General features: G+C 54.4%; 2 protein-coding genes across 3 annotated transcripts in view; one reads left to right on the top strand and one right to left on the bottom strand.

The window, feature by feature from the left end:
• LOC101604750 (prosaposin) overlaps positions 1 to 3026 on the top strand; it is a 30465-nt gene extending 27439 nt beyond the window's left edge. For both annotated transcript variants that reach the window (XM_045137337.1, XM_045137336.1), the window contains 5 exons: positions 283 to 538; positions 628 to 785; positions 970 to 1050; positions 1262 to 1369; positions 2290 to 3026. In XM_045137337.1, the coding sequence (XP_044993272.1) occupies positions 283 to 538; positions 628 to 785; positions 970 to 1050; positions 1262 to 1369; positions 2290 to 2325 (639 nt within the window). In that variant the 3' untranslated portion in view covers positions 2326 to 3026. The remainder of the gene's footprint in view (positions 1 to 282; positions 539 to 627; positions 786 to 969; positions 1051 to 1261; positions 1370 to 2289) is intronic.
• Positions 3027 to 3107: 81 nt separating this feature from the next.
• Positions 3108 to 20976, bottom strand: part of Cdh23 (cadherin related 23) — a 402602-nt gene continuing 384733 nt past the window's right edge. Inside the window, exons 49-68 of the mRNA XM_045137514.1 lie at positions 20449 to 20673; positions 19541 to 19710; positions 19239 to 19376; positions 16869 to 16988; positions 15336 to 15513; positions 14974 to 15185; positions 12563 to 12754; positions 12329 to 12442; positions 11154 to 11283; positions 10816 to 11067; positions 10578 to 10739; positions 7295 to 7551; positions 6898 to 6995; positions 6336 to 6456; positions 6183 to 6262; positions 5961 to 6001; positions 5799 to 5859; positions 5344 to 5473; positions 5139 to 5261; positions 3108 to 3995 (exon numbers count right to left, since the gene is read on the bottom strand). Coding sequence (XP_044993449.1) covers positions 3669 to 3995; positions 5139 to 5261; positions 5344 to 5473; positions 5799 to 5859; positions 5961 to 6001; positions 6183 to 6262; positions 6336 to 6456; positions 6898 to 6995; positions 7295 to 7551; positions 10578 to 10739; positions 10816 to 11067; positions 11154 to 11283; positions 12329 to 12442; positions 12563 to 12754; positions 14974 to 15185; positions 15336 to 15513; positions 16869 to 16988; positions 19239 to 19376; positions 19541 to 19710; positions 20449 to 20673 — 3131 coding nt within the window. The 3' untranslated portion in view covers positions 3108 to 3668. The remainder of the gene's footprint in view (positions 3996 to 5138; positions 5262 to 5343; positions 5474 to 5798; positions 5860 to 5960; positions 6002 to 6182; positions 6263 to 6335; positions 6457 to 6897; positions 6996 to 7294; positions 7552 to 10577; positions 10740 to 10815; positions 11068 to 11153; positions 11284 to 12328; positions 12443 to 12562; positions 12755 to 14973; positions 15186 to 15335; positions 15514 to 16868; positions 16989 to 19238; positions 19377 to 19540; positions 19711 to 20448; positions 20674 to 20976) is intronic.

The following is a 20976-nucleotide window of genomic DNA, read 5'->3' as shown; positions in this document are numbered from 1 at the left end:
GCTGTGGAAGGGCTGGTGCGGCCTTTGCTTCCCCCTTCCCTCACCCATGTCTGGCAAGAGCTGGGCCACTGAGCCCCCCTGGCCCATGGCGGGGGCTCAGCCCCTGTGCAGACATCCTGGTGGAAGTGGCTTCCCTCAGCCCTCCCTGGGCTCCAGGCTTCCTTTTGCTCTGGCTCTGGTTCCCACCCCCCGGGAAGACTAAACAGCACCTTGCTGCCGTTAGCTGATTTCCTAGTCGTTTCTCTCTCTCCCATCTGACATCCTCCTCTCGTCTTGTTGCAGCAAAAACTCATTGATGCTTTGGACAGGGCGTGCTCACTGTTGCCCCCCAGCATGTCCTCCATGTGCCAGGAGGTGGTGGATACATACGGCCCCTCGTTCCTGGACGTCGTCGTGAATGAGCTCAGCCCTGAGGTGCTGTGTGATGCCATCCATCTCTGTTCCTCCGATGGGGACCAGGTCGTGACGCTTGACATGGTGCTGGAGAGGATGAGCCAGCCCCAGCAGTCTGTGCTCCCCAAAGAGTCTGCGCTCCCCGGTGAGTCGGAGCGCGGGAGGCAGGGGCGGTCTGGGTCTCTAGGGCCGCGGAGAACTTGAAGGCATCAAGTCCTCTGTTGTCTCCTGCAGCACCTGTGACTCCTGTGAAGGCCGATGGTCTCTGTGAGGTGTGTAAAAAGCTGGTCGGCTACCTCGAGCACAACCTGGAGAAAAACAGCACCAAGGACGAGATCCTGGCGGCTCTGGAGAAAGGCTGCAGCCTCCTGCCTGACCCCTACAAGAAGCAGGTAGGGCACGCTCAGCCTTGGCTGCCGCGGAGCCACAGGAGAGAAGGGACCTAGGCTTGAGGCCGTGTGGGTGGGAGGGGGTCTCTTAGGTCGGGGACTCTGGTAGAAGTTTCCAGCACTGGCCAGCTTCAGTGTGTCCTCTGCCCACACGGAGTCCCCCCCCCCGCCCCCCTTTTCTCGGCAGTGTGACGAGTTTGTGGCTGAGTACGAGCCTTTGCTGTTGGAGCTGCTCATGGAGGCGATGGACCCTTCCTTCGTGTGCTCGGTGAGCCCCTGGGCCCCCCTCGTGCCCCTGGAGCGTGCGAGGGCCTGGAAGGTTCCTGACGTGACTGTGAGGCAAGAGGGCACAGGCAAGACCCCCTAGGCCCAAATGTGTGGTGATGCAGGTGTAGCTGCTTCTGGAAGCGGGCAGTCTCAGGTCTGAGGGAACTGGCTGCACAGCTGATTCTTCCTTTGGTCTTCGGTTTACCACACAGAAACTTGGAGCCTGCCCCTCGGCCTCTAAGCTGCTCTTGGGAACTGAGAAGTGTATGTGGGGCCCCAGCTACTGGTGCCAGAACGTGGAGACGGCAGCCCGCTGCAACGTGAGTGGCTTGGGACTTGCCGCAGCCTGCCTTCAGCTGGGTGGTTGGCAGGAAAGCCTGCCCTGACGGCTTGGCAGAGGGGAGGGAGGGAGGCGGTGCCCGGTGCAGATCACACTGCTGACACGCTTGTCTGCGGGCTGGGAAGGCCTCAGTACCTTTCATTTCTGCTTTTGTCTCCGGTCTCTTGTGAAAGTCACCAGGGAGCACACCAGGCAGCCCTGACCTTTGTGCACATACTGGTGTGTCCCAGGAGCACTTTGGCTCTGGGCAGCTCACGCTGTTCTTGAGTAGCTGCCTGGTCGCCCTGGAGCCATGGCACTGTCCTGGCTGGGCAGCCACATTTTGGGACCTTTTGCTTTCCGGGGTGGGGGTGTGTGGCCCGGCCACTGTTGCAAAATGTTTTTTGCACAATTTTTCCTTCCTCGTCGTGGGGCCTTGTGACTCTGTCAGGTGATAAGTCATCCTGCGCCATTGCAGGGAGAGGCCCACCCTCAGCTCCTTCCTCACCCATCTGGACCCCCCCCCCTCCTCCCTGCAGGGCTGTGGTTTCGGCTGTCTCTGTGCATCGTCCAGGGGCTGCTTAACCCTAAAGCTGAGGGACACAGCCCCTGGTTTTGAGCTACTGTCCTGCATCCTTTCAAAGGACAAGAGCCAGCTGACAGCGTGGGGTGGTATCTAGCTGATGGGCAGGTGGCCAGGAATGAGTTTTTTTTTTTTTGGGTAAAAGGAAATTGGTGCGCCAGGGCCTGTAGCTGCTGCATTTGAAATCTAGATGTGTGCATCACCTCGTGTGTCTGGCTGATATGGGTTCTGGGCAGTTGAGTCTGGGGCCTTAGGCTTTCCAAGCAAACACCGTACCTACTCAGTCATCTCTCCAGCCCTGGGGTTTATCTCTGAAACTGTCTCCTTCCCTCTCCCAGGCTGTTGACCATTGCAAACGCCACGTGTGGAACTAGGAGTGTTCCGGCTTGCCGCAACCACAGCCGCCTGTGGGTCTGGGATAGTGAACCCAGCTCTCTCCCTTGGCTATGACTAGAAGAACCTCCCTGCCCTTCCCCCCACCCCCCTTCTTGTAGCGCTGCTCTCACGGGGGAACTGCTGGCTGTCCATTGACAGCTTCCTGCTGGATGAGGACGTGGGGCCGGCGGGCCCCAGCTGCCCTTGCACCCACTGGTAGGAGAATGAGCCAGAGCTTTGTCCTGAGCCCCAACAGAGGCTTGGGGACTTCAGAGGCCACCACTTGCTCCAAGGAGGGAGCTCCCAAGGTAGTTTTATATGGAAAACTAGCAGCTCCGAATCATTAGGTTTCTAAAACAATGGAATGGGCCCTGTTGTAGAGCTTTTGGAAGCTCCTGCTCGCCCATCCGTTCCTGTCCATGCCTTGTCTGGGGAAGGGAGCCTCCTCCTGAATGTAACCTCCCACCCCTGCTCTGTGAAGGGTCTGTGGGCCCGCTCGTGTGCGCCGGCTGCTGGGGCTCTGCACGCATGCCGCTGCCCTTTCCCTTGCCAACAACCGTGGGTGACGAGCTGAGGGTCTGTGGCGTGGGTGAGTGCCCACGAGCCAGCAGAACCAGCATGTGCTGTTAAATGGACTAGATTTTCATGTGTCTGTTTTGCACTAAAGTTTCTGTGACTTAATAAAGTTCTGTTAACTAGACCCAAGCCTTGTGGTTCTATAACCTGTCAGAAGTATGTGGTTGAACCTCCCAGGACAGCACAGGGTACCAGAGCCAGGGTATTGCTGGTTCCTTGGGAGTTGCTTTTCTTTTTAAACAGAGCATTCCAGAAACTCTCAATGAGTTAAACAAAACTGGGGGAAAAAATAACTTACAAAAGGAATACACACAACACTATGTTCAAAACCCGAGGGAATGCCAGTCATGTCTCTAAGCTGGGCATGTCCGGAAAGCCAGTGAGATGCAGCGAACGCCCAGTGGTCCAGTTAGGCATTTTGGAGGTCAGCGAGCACCCGGCTGTCCAGCAGGCACGTGACAGAAGTGCAAGGTGTGGAACGTGAAGTCTGTGGAAGGTCTTGGCCTGGCCAGCCTCCTGGGCCCCCAGTGACCCTTCTTACCTTGTCCTTAGATGCTTAGTATTTTTGTTTGGTTTTCTTAAAAAAATAACAAATTTATGAAGGAAGAGATCAGATGCCAAATTGGGCACCTGGCAACTGTAGAACCCGGTCAGCTGCCAGTGCCAGCCCCGGTGGCCCACACACGGGCCTGGGGCAGAGCCTTGCCTGTGTTCCTGCCCTGGAGGCAGTGGGACTGTCATCCGCTCCTGGTCGCGAGGCCCATGGTCACAGCTCCGTGATCTCCAGGGGACTCTCCATGATCACGTCTCGAAGCTTGTGCAGAGGTGTGGACTTGGCCGACTCGGTGCGCGCGTTGCGCTCGAAGGCCGTGGCCTCAGCAGCCGTCAGCGTCTCCAGCGAACGCCCCAGGCCCTTCTGGTCGTCCTCCGGCAGGCTGTTGAGGTCAGTGGCCAGCAGAGTGCCCGTGCTACCGTGCACCACGTGGATCCCATCCGGTCCCTTCAGCTCCATGGGCGGCTTGTGGCGGAAGCGAAGGCTGCCCTGGCCTGGGCTACGGTCACCGGGTTCCTCTTCGAGTTCGGTCTGGATTAGCTGTAAGAGGTCAAGACACTCCCTGTCACTCAGCAGCCCAGGGTGGGAGGTGGTGGGTGGTCTCAGAGTCACACTGGCTGTGTGCCCTCCCATGCTGCTCAGATGGGGTACAAAGGGCAGTGAGGGACAGGTGTTGATAACGTGGGGAATCTCTGCTCACATTGTAATACTCCTGTGACACCCCTTGGTGTCTGGATTTGTAACCAAAATAGGTGTCAAGCATGATCAACTCTTAACTGCAGCAAGGTGAAATGTGTCTCCAGAAGCAGATCACTAGGTACAATAGGCACGTAGTAGGTTCTGCTTCAGCCATTCCTCCTTGGCAGTTTTCCCCTGGCTGCAAATCGGTTTTTACGTGGACACTTTGGAAAACGCTCCTGACCCAGATTCCTAAACCAAATCATCCTTCAAAGGTAGTTTGGGGTTTCGAGATTGTGGAAAACCACATCCCAAAGAAGGAAGCTATCAGAGCCCTTTTTCTGACTTCCAGAAGCTACCCTGAGCTTGGGCCTTGGGCTTGGCTGCTGGGCTCCAGAGAGGCAGGATGATGGCAAGAGAGAGCGAGAGAGAAACACCCCCAGGAATGGGGCACGGCACACGGCACACAGCTCCCTCGGGCCCATGGCTACCTCGCTACCTCAGAGATGGAGGAGTGGCAGGAGGACGCTTTTTGCACCATCCGCTGGGCAAAGAGCTTTTTGAGCCGCAGGTAATCCTCCAGGACCACCTTCAGCAGCGACCCCTGGGAGACGGAGAGGGTTAGCCCCGCCCCTCATCGAGACCCATCCCTGCCCTGCCCTTCCTTGCCCCTTTGCTCACTCCCCTGGGAGTCAGGGGTACACGGGCGCAAGAGCCCTAGAGCAGAGGGTGGCCATCGAGCCCTGTGACTGGCCAGTCCCAACCCCACATGGGCTGCCTAAGCCCCCACCTTGAAACCACCGCAGGCTGGCACACTCCTAACCCACACCCCCGCTCTGGCCTCTCTCTGGACCCTACTGTTCTCATTCCCATGGAGGGCAGGTCTGACTGAGCCTGGAGTTTCCACCTGCCTGCCCTTCCAGCGGGGAGGGGCTGGGGGGAGGAGTGCGGGGTGGTGGCAAGTTGAGCCAGGCCTGAGTACGGGAATGTGCAAGGAGGACTTGCCTTGATGGGTCCCTCGCGGATAATCTGGCCCAGCTTGGCGATGTTGTCATACTCCTGGATGGCTGCCCGCAGGTAGCGGTCATCCTCAGGCTTGACTGCTGCTGGCTCGCGCCCAAAAGTTCCCTGGGGAGAGGGGACATTGGCCGGGAGCAGAGCACGTGCACACAGGGGTAGGGGGCCACCCCCACAAAGACCCCAAGCTCACGTGGGTGCGAGCGGGGCTGTTCCACAGGTCGGCGATCTCGCTCAGGTCCTCCGGCAGGTCGTCTTCACGCTCAGCCTGCGCGGCCAGCTCCAGGTTCCGGCAGAAAGGGTCCAGCCACACGGGATTGGCTCTGCAAGATGGGGAGCGGGGATGGGGACGGGGGCAAGGCGGAAAGATGAAGCCAGACAGTGCCTTCCACAGGCTTGGGAGATGCAGAACCCTGGTCACGGTACCTAAGGCTTTGCGAGAACGCAGCTTTGGTGCGGGAGGCTCCGCCCCCACCTTGCCCTTTACCCACAATCCCACAATGGAACTGGGGAACCCATCAGGCTGGAAAGCCCATCCACTCATTGTTTCTGAGGCTGCAGAGCGGTGATCTGACCGCTTGAGGGCGCCCGTGCTCCAGGTTTCAGCAGCAGCCACACGGAATGTTCTAGCGGGGTGGTCTCACTCACCCATCGAAGGAATACTTGTTGGTATTGGGCATGTCCATGATATCGATGAAGCCACGGTTCCCTAACAGGGAGAGGGTTGGGATGAGGCGGGGGGGGGGGGGGGGGAGGGCAGCCACTTGAAGTGCTTGTGTCTCCTCCTGGCCCCTTGCAGCCTTTACTCACCGGCAGAGCCAGCCACAATGGCCTTGAGCTTCCTCTTGTGTCTGGGGAGAGGCAGAGAGAGGGGAGAGATATAGAGAGAGAGAGGGAGGGAGGGAAGGGGAGAGAGGGGGAGATGCCCATAAGGGAGGCTGACCACTTGTCTCCTGACCAGGGGCCTTGTTGCTTAACTGTCCGGGAACAGGGTGGCCAGCCTGGCTCAGGGCAGGGGGAGGCGACACTCACACAGTCCTGTAGTACCAGTTCATGAGGACAAAGAGCATGGCGGCCAGAAAGAGGAGGATGGCCAGGACAATGATCGCCATCTGTGGGGACAGAGGGCCGGCCCTGAGCAGATGGACCTGGGGGTACAGGCTGGACCCCGGGGCCGGGACGTACCTGCAGGGCCGACATGTCATCGGGCAGCCTGACAGAGATGGCGGGTTGTACGTCGAGGACGTTGTAGTTCCGGAAAAGGTTCCTCAGCTGCTCCTTGTTCTCATCGATTATCTGGATAACCCTGGACGAGGGCAACGACCTCCGTTCTCAGCCACCCCGACCCCTGGGCCAGTTGGCCGGGCTCCCGCCGTCAATCCCCAGGGTCACCCCCTGTGCCCCAAAAAGCCTTACAACCTGAAAGCCGCTCAGCTAGAGGCAGCCCTGGGCCTGAATGTTGAGTCCTGCTGCACCCCAACAGGAGGTGCGCCCTCCCTTGTACAGACTGGGGGGGGGGGGACGGGGGGAGTAAGGCGGAGGGACGACCTGCTTCTGCTGTCCCGGTGTTCTTTCTCCTAGCTCTGCCCACCTCAAGTGGGGGCTCCCAGAGTGGGCCTGATGGTGGAGTTTTGGGGAGCCTCCCAGAGTGGGCCTGATGGACTTTGTGCTTCCTTTTTGTGGGTGGGGGAGAGAGGTGCCCTTTCCAACTACAGGCAAGCCGTCAGAACACAGGCCTCCAACCCACCTCTCCACATCCAAGATGCGGTTGGTGTCGCGATTCACCACGTGGATGAGCAGCTCTGTCTGTGCAAAGTTCACTCGCCCCTTCTTGTCCACGTGGAACTAGGGGAGAAGGCAGGTGGGGGGAAGTAGTGAGGTGTGGCTTCCTGGGAAAGGGATAGGATGGGCAGGCCCAGCAACAGTGTTAGCACAACTGAGTCTCCCTGACCACCAGGCATGGGGCCCCTCACGTCACTGTGCAGGGGCCAGGGCGATTCACTGTCAACCCTATGTTATAGATGACATGGTGGCCTAGAGACCTGGGAGAACCCTCCTCAAAATCATTCAGCCAGCAAGTGATGGGCCTTCTACCTCCCCTGGCCCCTCCTCCCATTGCCCCAGTCCAAGGGCCCTGGGGGCACCTGCACGTCATCAGTGTTGACGATGGCGCCAGTGATGTTGGATAGCAGGCGGATGAACTCTTCCTCGAAGCCTCGCACACGGTCGGGGATCTCGTTGATGACAATCTTGACCCGCTGGTCATCCCTCAGGATGTAAATGCCGATGATGGCTGTGTCATTGTGACCTGCCAGATCTCGGGCCACAATGTCCACCACAAAGTAGCCAGGGCTGTAGGCCATGAAGAGGTCAAAGGTACGCAGGATACCGTCCACACTCCCTGCAGAAGAGCCCAGGGTTTGCGGCACAATGCATGAGCCAGGTCTCACTGTGTGGCTCAGACTGGTTAGGGTAATTCAGGCTGGCCTCAAACTCATTTTCTTTTTTAAATTTATTTTATTAGAGAGAGGCGGAGGGGGGGGGGAGGGAAAGAAAATGGGCACACCAGGGCCTTCAGCCACTGCAAACAAACTCCAGAGGTATGTACCACCACCTTTTGCGTCTGGCTTTATGTGATGTGGGTACTGGGGAATCGAACCTGGGTCCTTTGGTTTTGTAGGCAAGCGCCTTAACTGCCAAGCCATCTCAGCAGCCCTGGTTTTGTTTTTGCGAGGAAGGATCTCTAGCCAAGGCTCAGGTGGTACTCACTCTGTAGACCCAGGCTGGCCTCAAACTCATAACAATCCCCCAATCTCTGCCTCCCAAGTGCTAGGACTGAAGGTGTGCATCATCATACCTGGTGATGGCCTCACACTCTAGATTCTCTTGCCTTTGCCTCCTGGGTGCTGAGATTACAGGAGAAATCTCACCACATTCCTTGCAAAATCCCCTTGAACTATTGCCCCTTTTTTTTTCTTCTTTATTTTTTTCTTTTTTGTTTTTTACTATTGCCCCTTTTTATGTTAATATTTTACACATTGAACAAAATTTAAATGTGGGCTGTGCTGGACCAAAGATGACCAGTTTGGGAATCTAATGTTTTATGTGTTCTTTCCATGTACTGTACACACATGAACATCAAAATTCCACAGGTAGGGTCAGATGGATGGTCAGCAGTTAAAATACTTGCCTGCAAAACCTAATGACCTGAGTTCGATTCCCCAGTACCCATGTAAAGTCAGATACACAATGTGGTGCATACATTTGGAGTTCATTTTCAGTGACTGGAGACCCTGGCTCATCCATTCTCTCTCTCCCCTCTGCTGGGTGTGGCATCGCATGCCTTTAATCCAAGGACTTGGGAGGCAGATGTAGGAGGATCACTGTGAATTTGAGGCCAGCCTGAGACTACGTAGTGAGTTAGCCTGGGCTGGAGTAGTGAGATGCTACTTCAAAAAACAAACAAACAAACAAACAAAACAAAACAACCCCCCCAAAAGAACTGGAGAAGTGGCTTAGTGGTTAAGGCACTTTCCTGTAAAGCCAAAGGACCCAGGTTTGATTCCCCAGGACCCACGTAAGCCACAGGCACAAGGTGGTGCATGCACCTGAAGTTCATTTGCAGTGGATAGAGGCCCCGGTATACCCATTCTCTCTCTCTCTCTCTCTCTCTCTCAAGTAAAAAAATTAAAAAAATTGAAAACAACAGCAACAACAAAAATTCCACAAGTGTAGTAGAGAGATGATCAGAGATACTACAGCCTAAGACTTCTTTAAGAAGACAGTGGACCTGGGTTTAATACCTGCTGCCTTGTAGCCGTGTGGCCTTTAGCAAGCTCCTTAGGCCCTCTGTGCCTTGGTTTATTAAGATAACAGCAATGAGGAGCACAAATGTAAGCTCAGAGGCAATGCTTGACCTTCGTGCATGAAGTCCTGGGTTTGAGCACTATGACATTAAACAAAAAGAAGCAGAGCTGGACGTGGTGGCGCACGCCTTTAATCCCAGCACTTGGGAGGCACAGGTAGGAGGATCACTGTGAGTTCAAGGCCACCCTGAGACTACCTAGTGAATTCTAGGTCAGCCTGAGCTAGAGTGAGACCCTATCTTGAGCCCCCTCCCCCCAAAAAAAAGCAGGGCTGGAGAGATGGCTTAAAGGTTAAGCGCTTGCCTATGAAGCCTAAGGACCCTGGTTCGAGGATTGATTCCCCAGGACCCACGTAAGGCAGATGCACAAGCTGGTGCATGCGTCTGGATGGAACACATTTGCAGTGGCTGGAAACTCTGGCGTGCCCATTCTCTCTATCTGCCTCTTTCTCTCTCTGCCGCTCTCAATTAAAAAACAAACAAACAAAAAACCAGTGACAGCTCAGAAGGCAAAGGGATGACAGCTGTGTAACTGGAGCAGCTGGCATATGAGCTGGACCTTGAAGGCCAGGGATGGCATATCTGAAGTAGAGATGGGGTTTAGGATGGCATTCCAAGAAATGAAGGCAGAGAGGTCAAAGGTCCATGGGTAGGTGGGGAAGGGGCCAGTTGAAACTGTTCAGCCTGGCTGGATACAGATCCTTTAAGGATAATAAAGGGCTTTGAGGTTAGAAAGAGGGGCTAGGGGCTGGAGAGATGGCTCAGCGGCTAAGACGCTTTCCTGCAAAGCCTAACGACCCGTGTCCAATTCCCCAGTACCCACATAAAGCCACATACACAGTGGCACATATGTGTGGAATTTGTTTGCAGTGGCTGGAGACCCTGGTGTGCGCGTGTTCTCTCTCACTCGCTCTCTCTCTGCCAGGTGTGGTGGCACACACCTTTAATCCCAGCACTTGGGAGGCTGATGAAGGAGGATCGCCATGAGTTCTAGGTCAGCCCAGATCAGCCTGGCCTAGAGCAAGACCCTACCCTCAAAAAAAAAAAAAAAAATTAAAAAAAAAAAATAAATGAAAAAGAGGAACTAGAAGAAAAATCTGAGGAGCCTCGAATACCAGGACAAGAAATCTTGCTGGCAGTCAAGGTGCATGCAGGTAAGGAGTCGGTAGAAGGGGGAGTAAGGGAACAAGGGTACCTCCTGGGACCTTCCCCGAGTCTCCGCCATCCACACAGGCAAAGGCTCCAGCAAGCATGTGTGCTTAGAGCTATAATGGTGGATGGGCAGTGCCAGGCACACAGGAGTGTCAGGGGCACGGATGGACAGGTAGACTGTGGAATGGGAATAGGGAGAAGGATGAAAAAAAAAAGGGCAGATGGAAGAGCAGGGATAAATGAAGGAAGAATGGGTAGGTATATGCAACAATGAGCAAATGAACAGAACCGCGACAGACGGATAAACGGAAGGGCTGACGTGGCTAGCTGAAGGCCACCCGGGTCCTGTGGTGGTCACACAAACCCCAAGTCCTCCAGTGTACAGTGCCCGCAGCCGCAGGGCCACCTACCCATGGTGAAGACCTGGCCCACATCCTCCGAGTCATTGGCGAGGGCCCGGAAGTAGTGGATGGCCACGATGCCGTAGAAGACCAGGCTGTTGTTGCCGATGTCCGCGTCCAGGGCCAGCACCTGGATCAGCTCTGAGCCCACCTTGGCATCCGTGGCCACTCCTGCGGGAACAGGCAGACCGTGTCAGCGGCAGGAGACAAACCAGTCGCGCCCCCGGGCCCCAGCCAGTCCCTGCACCTGCAGTGTACTCAGCCTTGGTGAAGCGCGGTGGCTGGTCGTTGATGTCCTCCAACACGACGCGCACCTCCTGCAGGGAGAGGTCGGCCAGCGGGTCGAGGGCTGGGGAGGGTCCCCGGGGAGGTGTCCAGCTGCGATTGCTGGATGCCTTGACGATGAAGGAGAAGACGGCCTCCTGCTCGCGATCCAGGTCCCGCAGCACCAGCAGGCGGCCGTCGGGCTGCAGGCGGAAGTTCTCCTCCTCGTCGCCGGCTGTGGGGGGACACGGCACAGGGTGAGGCACTGGGGGTCCTCTCCAGCTCCGGGGCAGGTGGGGCACCGGGTTCCGTGGGCCCCACCTGCAATGAAGTAGTATACGACGGCGTTGGGACCCTCATCTGCATCCACGGCGCCTGTCACGTTGCCCACGAGGGTGCCACGGGGTGAGTGCTCAGGCACCGTCAGCAGCTGGTACTGGGGGCTCCCCTTCTGCAGAGGACGAGGTCGTTATAGAGGGTGCCAGCTCAGCCCTGGCCAGAGAACCCAGCACCAAAAGGGGGGCAACCAAGTCAGTCTCTTGGTACTGAGCTCTGTTCTGAAAAGTGTCCCTCTGGAGCTGCTCTGAGGACCTAGCTGGGCTTGCCACCTTTCCTGGCCTATCCCTAGCACATGTGACTGCATGTTTGAACTCTTATTATTTTGGTTTCTCGAGTCTCACTGTAGCCCAGGCTGACCTGGAACTCACTATGGAGTCTCAGGGTAGCCTCGAACTCACAGCGCTCCTCCTACCTCTGCCTCCCCAGTGCTGGTATTAAAGATGTATGCCACCACGCCCGGCTTCTTTTGTATTTTTTTTTTGGGGGGGTGGTGGTTGAAGATAAGGTCTCACGCTAGCCCAGGCTGGCCTCGAATTCACGGCGATCCCCCTCTTGACCTCTGCTTCCCAAGTGCTGGCATTAAAGGCCCGTGCCACCACACCCGGCTGTACTTTTGTGTTTTGAGGCAGGGTGCCATGCTAGCCCGTGCTGTCCTTGAACTCATGGCGACCGTCCTACCTCAGCTTCCTGAGTACTAGGATTTTAAGGCGTGAGTCGCCCCACCCGGCTTCAAATATTTACACACTTAAACGTGCATAGCTTCCAGGGAACATCCCTTGGGTGCACGTCACAGAAGCCACACTAGGGGACCCTCCGTCTTGCAGCTCAATACCTCAGAGCTGTTTTTCATAATAAATAAAAGAAAAAGAAAAAGAGGAACTAGAAAGTCTGAGGAGATATATATATATATATATATATATATATATGTATGTATTGTTTTCATCTGCTTTTTGGATCACTGGGTAATATGTGGAAATACTGCTCTACTTAGCACGCCTTAGACACTCATAGAAGGATTCCTACAAGTGCATGTAGACAGAGGCTGTGTGTTAACCAAACACGACCAGGGCGGCATGTGCCTCTGTGGGGAGTTGCAGATACTGAGTCCCTTTGGGGGTGTGGCTGGTGTGCGGGGGAGGGGGGGTGGGCCAGCTCACGGGAGGCCTCACGAAGAGGGGCTCGTTATCATCGATGTCCTCCAGGGCCACCTGGAGCGGCTGCATGGTCTCATAGGGCACTGGCTGGCCCAGGTCGCTGGCCACCAAGATGAGCTGGAGGTAAGAGAAGTGCGGTCAGAAGGGAAGGATGGGAAGGGTAGGGGGTTGGCCAGGGACCTCAAGGGAGCTCCCGGGGAGCAGTCCGCTTGGACCTGCCCCATTCCTGCCCCTTACGCTGTACAGCGCTTGTTTCTCCCGGTCCAGCCGCTGTGCTGTCTGGATGAGCCCACTGACGGGGTCGATGGTGAAGAACTCCCAGTCCCGGTTGCCCGCTGTCTTCAGAAAGCTGTAACGCACGGCCCCGTTGAGGCCCTCGTCCTTGTCTGTGGCATAGACCTCATACACGTTGGAGCGAAGCGGGATTTCCTTTATGGGTGGGGTGGGGAGGAGATGGCTGCACATCAGGAATCTGGGAGCCAGGCCCCCCGTTAGAAGTCTTGCCCCTGGGCTAGAGAGATGGCTTAGTGGTCAAGGTGCTTGCCTGCACAGCCCAAGGACCACGGTTTGATTCCCCAGGGCCCATGTAAGCCAGATGCACAAGGTGACACATGCATCTGCAATTTGTTTGCAGTGGCTGGAGGCCGTGGTCCCATTCTCTCTCTCTCTCTCTCTCTCTCTCTCTCTCTCTCTCTCTCTCAAATAAATAAATATTTTAAAAAAGAATTCTTGCCCTCTCTCCAGCTATAGAGGGGCATCAATGCCACCTACCAGGACTCTTAGGGTACACCTGCCTGCCTTGGCTCTTCTGGGGTCTCAGCATCTTCTGTTTCCTTATTTTGTGTTGCTCCCCCCCCCCCACACCCGTAGGGTCTTGCTCTGTCTCAGGTGGACCTGAAATTCACTACATAATGCTGGATGCACATTCGTTTACAATGTAAAGAGAACCTGGTGTGGTCATGCATGCACATACATGCAAATAAGAAAAAAGTTAAGGCTGGAGAGATGGCTCAATGGTTAAGACACTTGCTTGCAAAACCTGGCAATCCAGGTTCGATTCCCCAGTACCCCCATAAAGCCAGATGCACAAAGTGGCACATGCATCTGGAGCTCATTTGCAACAGCAGGAGACCCTGGTGTGTCCATTCTATCCTTACCTCTCTCAAATAAATAAATACATCTTTAAAAAATATTTTTTTCTAAACCCCGAGGTCTAGGGAGATAGCTCAGCAATTAAAACATATAATCAGGATGCAAAAAAAAGCCATACGGGTATCTGGAGTTTATTTATAGTGGCCAAAGGCCCCACTGCCCACTGCATGTGCACAGACACATACAAATAAGATATATAAAAAAATTAAAAACCCTAATTGAGGTCATACATTGGCCACCCCAGGCAAATGAACAAGAGTGTGGTTCTTCGCTGTTAGTTAAAAAACTCTTGCTCAGCACGGTTTCATTGTTTAGTCATTGCTCATGACAACCCGAAACTCCAATGGCAGTTTCATCTAATTAATAAGAAGCCGGATGACAGAGAGATAATTACTTTCTAAACACTGGTTGTTCAGGAGACAGGGATCTCCCCAAATACAGAGCTCTTGAAGGGAAGACTTAGTAAATGAGGCCTTTGGTGTGGAAAAGAATTAGATTATTATTAATTTATGCCTTGTCTCCTTCCAGAAGAGAGATTTTAAACAGCTGAATATATGAATTATAATAACATTGGAAGTGTGCAAAAATTAGGGTAAAGTGAAAAAGAAAAACATGGTTGGCAGGAAGATGGAAGCTGAGAGCAGGAGCGTGTGCCCAGAGCCTCTGGAGGGCCGTTTGAGGTGAGCCGACCGCTCTGGGCTCCCTAGTGGGCGAAGCACAGAGGATCCCCAGATCACCACGGACGTGATGCCAGCTACAAGGCGAAGACGTACAATGTCAGCCCTGGGAACATTTTTGCAAAGAGGAGACAGAGTGACCCGATGGCCTCCACACTGACTTCTCAGACTCAGAGACTGTTTCTCGGATGTAGAGACTGGCTTAAGTTAGGGGGCCAAAGGGACAAGTCAGACACCCCAACTATACCAAAGGACATTTGGGGGCCTTAGGAGAAAGAGAGGAAAAAAAGGGGCATTTCCCGATTTTACAGGGCCATTGAGACCAAGAAATATGAAGAGAATTTCAGAGGTTCTAGAACCTAGACTACTCCATCTTCCCCCACTGCCCCCCGCTTGTTAGGAGAGGGGTCAAAGCCAAAGGTCCAATCAGGAAGCTCATCACCACATCCAGGAAGCCCACACTTCAGGGTCAGCCAGGGGCAGCAGACAGATGGCAAGGCCAGGGGTTTATTTTGAGATAAGTCTGGGGGAAGTGGGTGGTACGGTGATGTTCCTTGGTCTAGGAACAAGAGATGGGCACATACTATTCTTAGACCCGTTTGCGGGTGAAAAAGACTCAGACAAGCCACTTGGCTCAAGGTCTTTTGCTAGCCTAGCCCACATGACCCTTGGGCAGGTCTGCTTCCTTGTGTAGCCTTGGTTTTCTAACCCAGAAAATGGGGTCTTTTCAATTTCCTGGGTCGTGACTACATGAGGAGGCAGCAGGCAGGAAGTGGTAAGGGGGTGTCAACGGGCAGCAGGCTGGGGGGCCAGGATTACCTCTCTGATGTGCAGGACCGTACCGTTGGGTGGGCGCACGAAGACGGGGCGGTTGTCATTGACGTCGATTACCTCGACCAGGAGCATGGTGGTACCCCAGAGTGGAGGCTGCCCACCATCTGTGGCCACCACGGTCAGGTTGAACCTCTCGTAGGACTGCAGTGGCCGCTGGGTGGTCACCAGGCCGGAGTCCACGTCCACGTGGAACGCCTCTGGCAGGACAGGAAAGTGTGGATGGCTGAGACGTCCTCCTTCCTGTCTCTCCTCCGCCCTCTGGCTTGGGGCTGGAGATACGGGAGCCTGCCTCCCCACGCCTCCCCCCCCAAAAAAGTCCTTCTGGGTGGTCAGGGCAGGCTGCCTACCCATGCCAGGGCCTTCGAGCGAGTAGGCCAGCTGCCCATTGGAGCCCTCATCCTGGTCAGTGGCCTGCATGGTGATGACCGAGGTGCCTGCCGGCTCGTTCTCGTACACGCTCGTGCTGAACTGTGGTTTGGAGAACTGTGGTCGACAGTCGTTCACATCCAGCACTTGGATCACCACCTTGGGGGCGGGGGTCAAGGCCAACTTTCAGAAACATGACAGAGGCTGCCCCAGGGGGCCCAGCCACACAGGAGTAGGGAGGCAAGTATGTCTTCTGCTTTTTATTTTTATTTGCAATAATTTACTTGCAATCAGAGGAGAGAGAGAGAACATTAACATGGAGAATGGGCATGTGCTCCAGGACCTCCAGCCAGGGCAAACAACTCAAGATGTGTGCACCGGGCTGGAGAGGTGGCTTAGCGGTTAAGCACTAGCCTGTGAAGCCTAAGGACCCCGGTTCGAGGCTCGGTTCCCCAGGACCCACGTTAGCCAGATGCACAAGGGGGCGCACGTGTCTGGAGCTCATTTGCAGAGGCTGGAAGCCCTGGAGCGCCCATTCTCTCTCTCTCCCTCTGTCTTTCTCTCTGTGTCTGTCACTCTCAAATAAATAAATAAATAAATAATTTTAAAAAAATGATGTGTGCACCACTGTGCATCTGGACTTTAAATATATAAAATATTTGAGGTAGGGTTTCACTCCAGCCCAGGCTGACTCAAATTCACTATGTAGTCTCAGGTTGGCTTTGAACTCATGGAATCCTCCTACCTCACCCTCCCAGTGCTGGGGTTAAAGGCATGAGCCACTACAACTGGCACCTTAATACATTTTAATAGTGATAAATAAGGGGCTGAAGAGATGGCTCAGTGGTTAAGGTACTTGCCTGGAAAGCCTAACAACCTGGGTACAATTCCCCAGTACTCACATTGGAGTTTATTTGCAGTAGCTAGAGACCCTGGTGCACCTATTCTCTCTCTTCCACTGCAATTGAACTCCAGACACTCGCGCCACCAAGTGGGCATTGTGATCTTGCGCTTACCTCACCTTTTGTGCATCTGGCGTATGTGGGATCTGGAGAGTCGAACATGGGTCCTTAATTTTCTCAGGCAAGAGCCTTAACCGCTAAGCCATCTTTCCAGCCCAATAAAAATATTCTTAAAAGTATGTCAAATAAGCCAAGTGTGGTGATTCATACCTGCGGTCACAGTATCTGGGAGGATGAGGCAGGAGGCTTTCAAGTCATGAGCAAAGATGGCTACAGTTATCTCCTGTATTTGGTGGATCGTTTCTTTAGGTGGGACACCTTGGAGATGCAGGGCCACGGAGAGCCCCGGGCTTCGTCTGGGTCACACTGAGAGGTATTTGGCCGTCTAACCAGCAGATGAAACAGGCCCTGCCTTCCTGAGCCACAGCCGCTGGGACCCATCAGCCAGCCGCTCACTGTCACTCTGCCTCAGCCATCACTTTCCCTGGACCTGGCTTGCTGTCTCCACAACCCCAATCTTTGGCATCCCTGGTCCAGGTTGGTTCCCCTCACCTGTACTGAGTTTTCTCGACGGTTACTGGCTATGTCCCCAGGATTGTCTTTGGCCAGGGCAGTGAGGATATAGTGGTCCTTCTTCTCCCGGTCCAGAGAGGACAGCACGTAGATGTCACCCTGGCAGGGGGGAGGGAGGCTCCATCAGTTCACCGTGTTGACCGGGCATCTGCCACGGCCAGGTCCTTTTGGGGTCTGGATATGGCACTGAAAAGCACTGGTCTGATGTGGCCCTCCCATTTGCGGGTATTTTCTTGCCCTTACCACCCGAGATGTGGGATCATCAGCCCCAGGCAGGCTACAGCCAGATGCCTGACTTTCCTAAAAATAAGTGTTCTCAATGCCAAGCACCAGCTTCTATTGTTTACGCCGAGCAGGGGACGGGGCAGAGAGCAGTAGGGTGCAAGAAAGCCCAGTTGCGGCAACTGAGGAACAGCCTGCTGGCCAAACCTCTCCCCCTGGGCCACAGGACTCTTTCCCGATATTGAAAATACAGCGTAGGGCTGGAGCGATGCCTCAGCAGTTACAGGTACTTGCTTGCAAAGCTTGTTGACCAGGGTTAGATTTCTCAGTACCCACGCGAAGCCAGATGCACGAAGTGGTACATGAACCTGGAGCTCATTTGCAGTGGCGAGAGGGCCACTCATATTCTCCCTCTCTTTCTCTATCAAGTAAATAAAATATTTTCTTAAAGAAAATACAAGCCAGGTGTGGTGGCACATGCCTTTAGTCCCAGCACTCATGAGGCAGAGATAAGAGGATTGCTATGAGTTCGAGGCCAGCCTGAGCCTACAGAGTGGATTTCAGGTCATCCTGGGCTAGAGTGAGACCTTATCTCAAAACACACACACACACACACACACACACACACACACACACAAATATACAGGGCTGGAGAGATGGATTGGTGGTTAAGCCATTTGCCTGAGAAGCTGAAGGACCCAGGTTCAATTCTCCTGGTCCCACGTAAGACAGATGCACATGGTGGCGCATGTGTCAGGAGTTCATTTGCAGTAGCTAGAGGCCCTGGCATGCCCATTCTCACTCACTACCTCTCCCTCACTCTGTCTCTAACAAATAAATAAAAATAAATAAAAATGTCTTTAAGAAGTCCTATTCTAGGGCTGGAGAGATGGCTTAGCAGTTAAGCACTTGCCTGTGAAGCCTAAGGACCCCGGTTCGAGGCTCAGTTCCTCAGGTCCCACGTTAGCCAGATGCACAAGGGGGTGCACGCATCTGGAGTTCGTTTGCAGAGGCTGGAAGCCCTGACACGCCCATTCTCTCTCTCTCCCTCTATCCGTCTTTCTCTCTGTGTCTGTTGCTCTCAAATAAATAAATTAAAAATGAACAAAAAAATATTAAAAAAAAAAGAAGTCCTATTCTAAAAAGAAAAAAAGAAAAGATGAAGCTGGGTGTGGTGGCGCACACCTTTAATCCCAGCACTCAGGAGGCAGAGGTAGGAGGATCCCCATGAGTTCAAGGCCACCCTGAGACTACAGTGTGAATTCCTGGTCAGTTTGAGCTACAGTGAGACCCTACCTCAAAAGAAAAGAAAAGAAGGGAAAAGAAAGGAAAAGAAAAGATGGATGGCGCCTGAGGGGCCTCCAATGTCCTCCAGCTTTCACATATACATGCACACATGTACACCTGCAAACACAAATGCACTCCCCCCACATACACATGAACACACATATGCACTCATGGTACCATGGATCTGCATCAAGTTTGGGACCTGTAAGAATACATTTTGGGGCTGGGGAGATGGCTCAGTGGCTAAGGCACTTGCCTGTGAAGTCTGAAGACCCAGGTTCGATTCTCCAGTATCCACCTAAGTCAGGTGGGCGCATGCATCTGGAGTTGGTTTGCAGTGGCTGGAGGCCCTAGTGCACTCATTCTCTCTCTTTCTATCCACCTCTTTCTCTCAAATAAATACAAAATGTTTTAGAGCCGGGAGTGGTGGCACATGCCTTTAATCCCAGCACTCGGGAGGCAGAGGTAGAAGGATTGTGGTGAGACTACATAGTGAATTCCAGGTCAGCCTGAGCTAGAATGAGACCCTAACCTCAAAAAAAAAAAAAAAAAAAACACCAAAAAACAAAAAACAAACAATACATTTTGCTCTACAAAGGGGCCAGCTCCCAAAGAGAAAAGCCAGCTCCTTCAACATGTATGCACTGGGACAGAAAGGCCACGTCATCATGTTGTCTGGAATGCCGAGAAGCTTGCAGGCTCAGATAAGGAACTCCTGAGGCCGACAGATGTTTGGGTGGCAGGACGCAGGAACAGGGCGATGACAGGAAAGCCCCGGTGGCTTCTCAGCCCGTAAGCCTGGGCCTTCCCGCCCTCGGGCCCTCCGTGGGGTCCGCTTACCGTGGTGGGGTTGATGGCAAACTTGCCCTCGCCGTCGCCGAGGCTGTACTCTATGAGGGCAAAGCTGCCCGAGTCGGCATCGGTAGCAGTGACGGTCAGGATGACCGTGCCCACGGGCACGTCCTCAAAGATGGCCTCCTGGAGGGAGAGCACGCATGGGCGGCTTGGAGTGGTGCCTTGCCCGGGAGTTCACCCGGGACAGCAGGCTGCTCATGGAGCAGGGCACTCCAGGCTGGTAGGTGGGTGTGTGAAAGACACATGACCTGAGGCAAGGGGAACACAGGTCCCGCCCAGCCACCCACCTGGTAGGAGGGCTGGTCAAAGATGGGGTTGTTGTCATTGATGTCCACTATCTCCAGGTAAACGGGGATCTCAGCCGCTCGGGGTGGGGAGCCATTGTCCGAGGCCCTCACTGTGAAGTTGAGCCAGTGGACCTCCTCATAGTCCACTGTCCGGTTGGCAATGACCTTCCCTGAGACAGAGAGGCACTTTGCTGAAGCTTTGGCCACTCCACACCCATGGCACCACCTCTCCCCCCACCTCTCTCTCTGGTTTCTCTGAGATAGGCTCTCACTTCAGCCCAGGCTGACTGGCAACTTGTTCTGCAGCCTCAGGCTGACTTTGAACTCACAGTGAGCCTTTTACCTTTAGCCTCCAAGTGTTGGGATTAAAGGCACGCACCTCCACGGGAAGCTTCAGCCCCTCTAAATCTGAGAAGAAACTGGGGCTCTGAGGGGCAAGTGGGGCCTTTAAGAAAGAAGATAGGCTGGGTGTGGTGGCGCATGCCTTTAATCCCAGTACTCAGGAGGCAGAGGTAGAAGAATTGCTGTGAGTTCGAGGCCACCCTGTGAGTACATAGTAAATTAAGGGTCAGTCTGGGCTAGAGTGAGACCCTACCTTGAAAAACAAAAATAAAAAAGGGGGATAGGCTGGAAGAACTACCCTGATCCCCTGAGGCAGTCATGCCCTGGGATGAACCTCAACAATCCCGTGGCATCCTCTGAGACACCTTCCTCTCAGGGTCCCCACTCCCAAGGGATATGAATTGCAGGAGCTTGCGTGGTTGATGTGTCAGCCATCTCGGATTTGGCCCAGCCCATCGTGAGGCTGGGATAGAACCCCAGCTAGATGGTGAGCAGCAGACCTCAGTTCTGCCAGGAGGCGGACAGGCAGAGGCTCCCAAACCGCCCCTGGTGGATCCACCACTTACCTGCTGAGGAATCTTCCAGCTGGACGTAGCCTGGGGGCGTGAGGTCCAAGAGGGTGTAGGTGACCAGTCCATTCAGGCCCTTGTCAGGGTCGACAGCTGCCACGGCAATGAGGGTGGTGCCCGGCGTGGCCCCCTCCAGGATGCGCTCTGTGTAGTAGGTGATCCCCAAGGGCTTAAACTGGGGCGTGTTGTCGTTAACGTCCAGGATGTTGACCGTGAGCTTGGCTGGGATGCAGGTGTGGGGTGAGGACGAAGGAGGGGACACCAGGGTGACTCAGCACAGCCAAGAGGAAAGCTGGGTCACACACCCTCTTGGGATGCCGTGAGGAATGACCCAACCCTCAGATTGTGACAGGTGACTCTCTCGTCTGGTTTGTTCACCACCTTTCCGTGAGAGGAGGGGGCTTGCACTCTGTCAACCAGCTGTGTCCTAGGCGGACCCCTTGGCCCTTCATGTGCCTAATTTTTTAAATATTTTTATTGTTTATTTATTTATGTTTTAGGTAGGGTTTCTCTCTAGCCCAGGCT

This window comes from Jaculus jaculus, chromosome 18 (genome assembly GCF_020740685.1).
Source record: "Jaculus jaculus isolate mJacJac1 chromosome 18, mJacJac1.mat.Y.cur, whole genome shotgun sequence".
In the NCBI taxonomy this organism is placed as follows: Eukaryota; Metazoa; Chordata; class Mammalia; order Rodentia; family Dipodidae; genus Jaculus; species Jaculus jaculus.
Note: the sequence above shows the minus strand (reverse complement) of the source record. Positions and strands in the feature narration are given on the sequence as shown.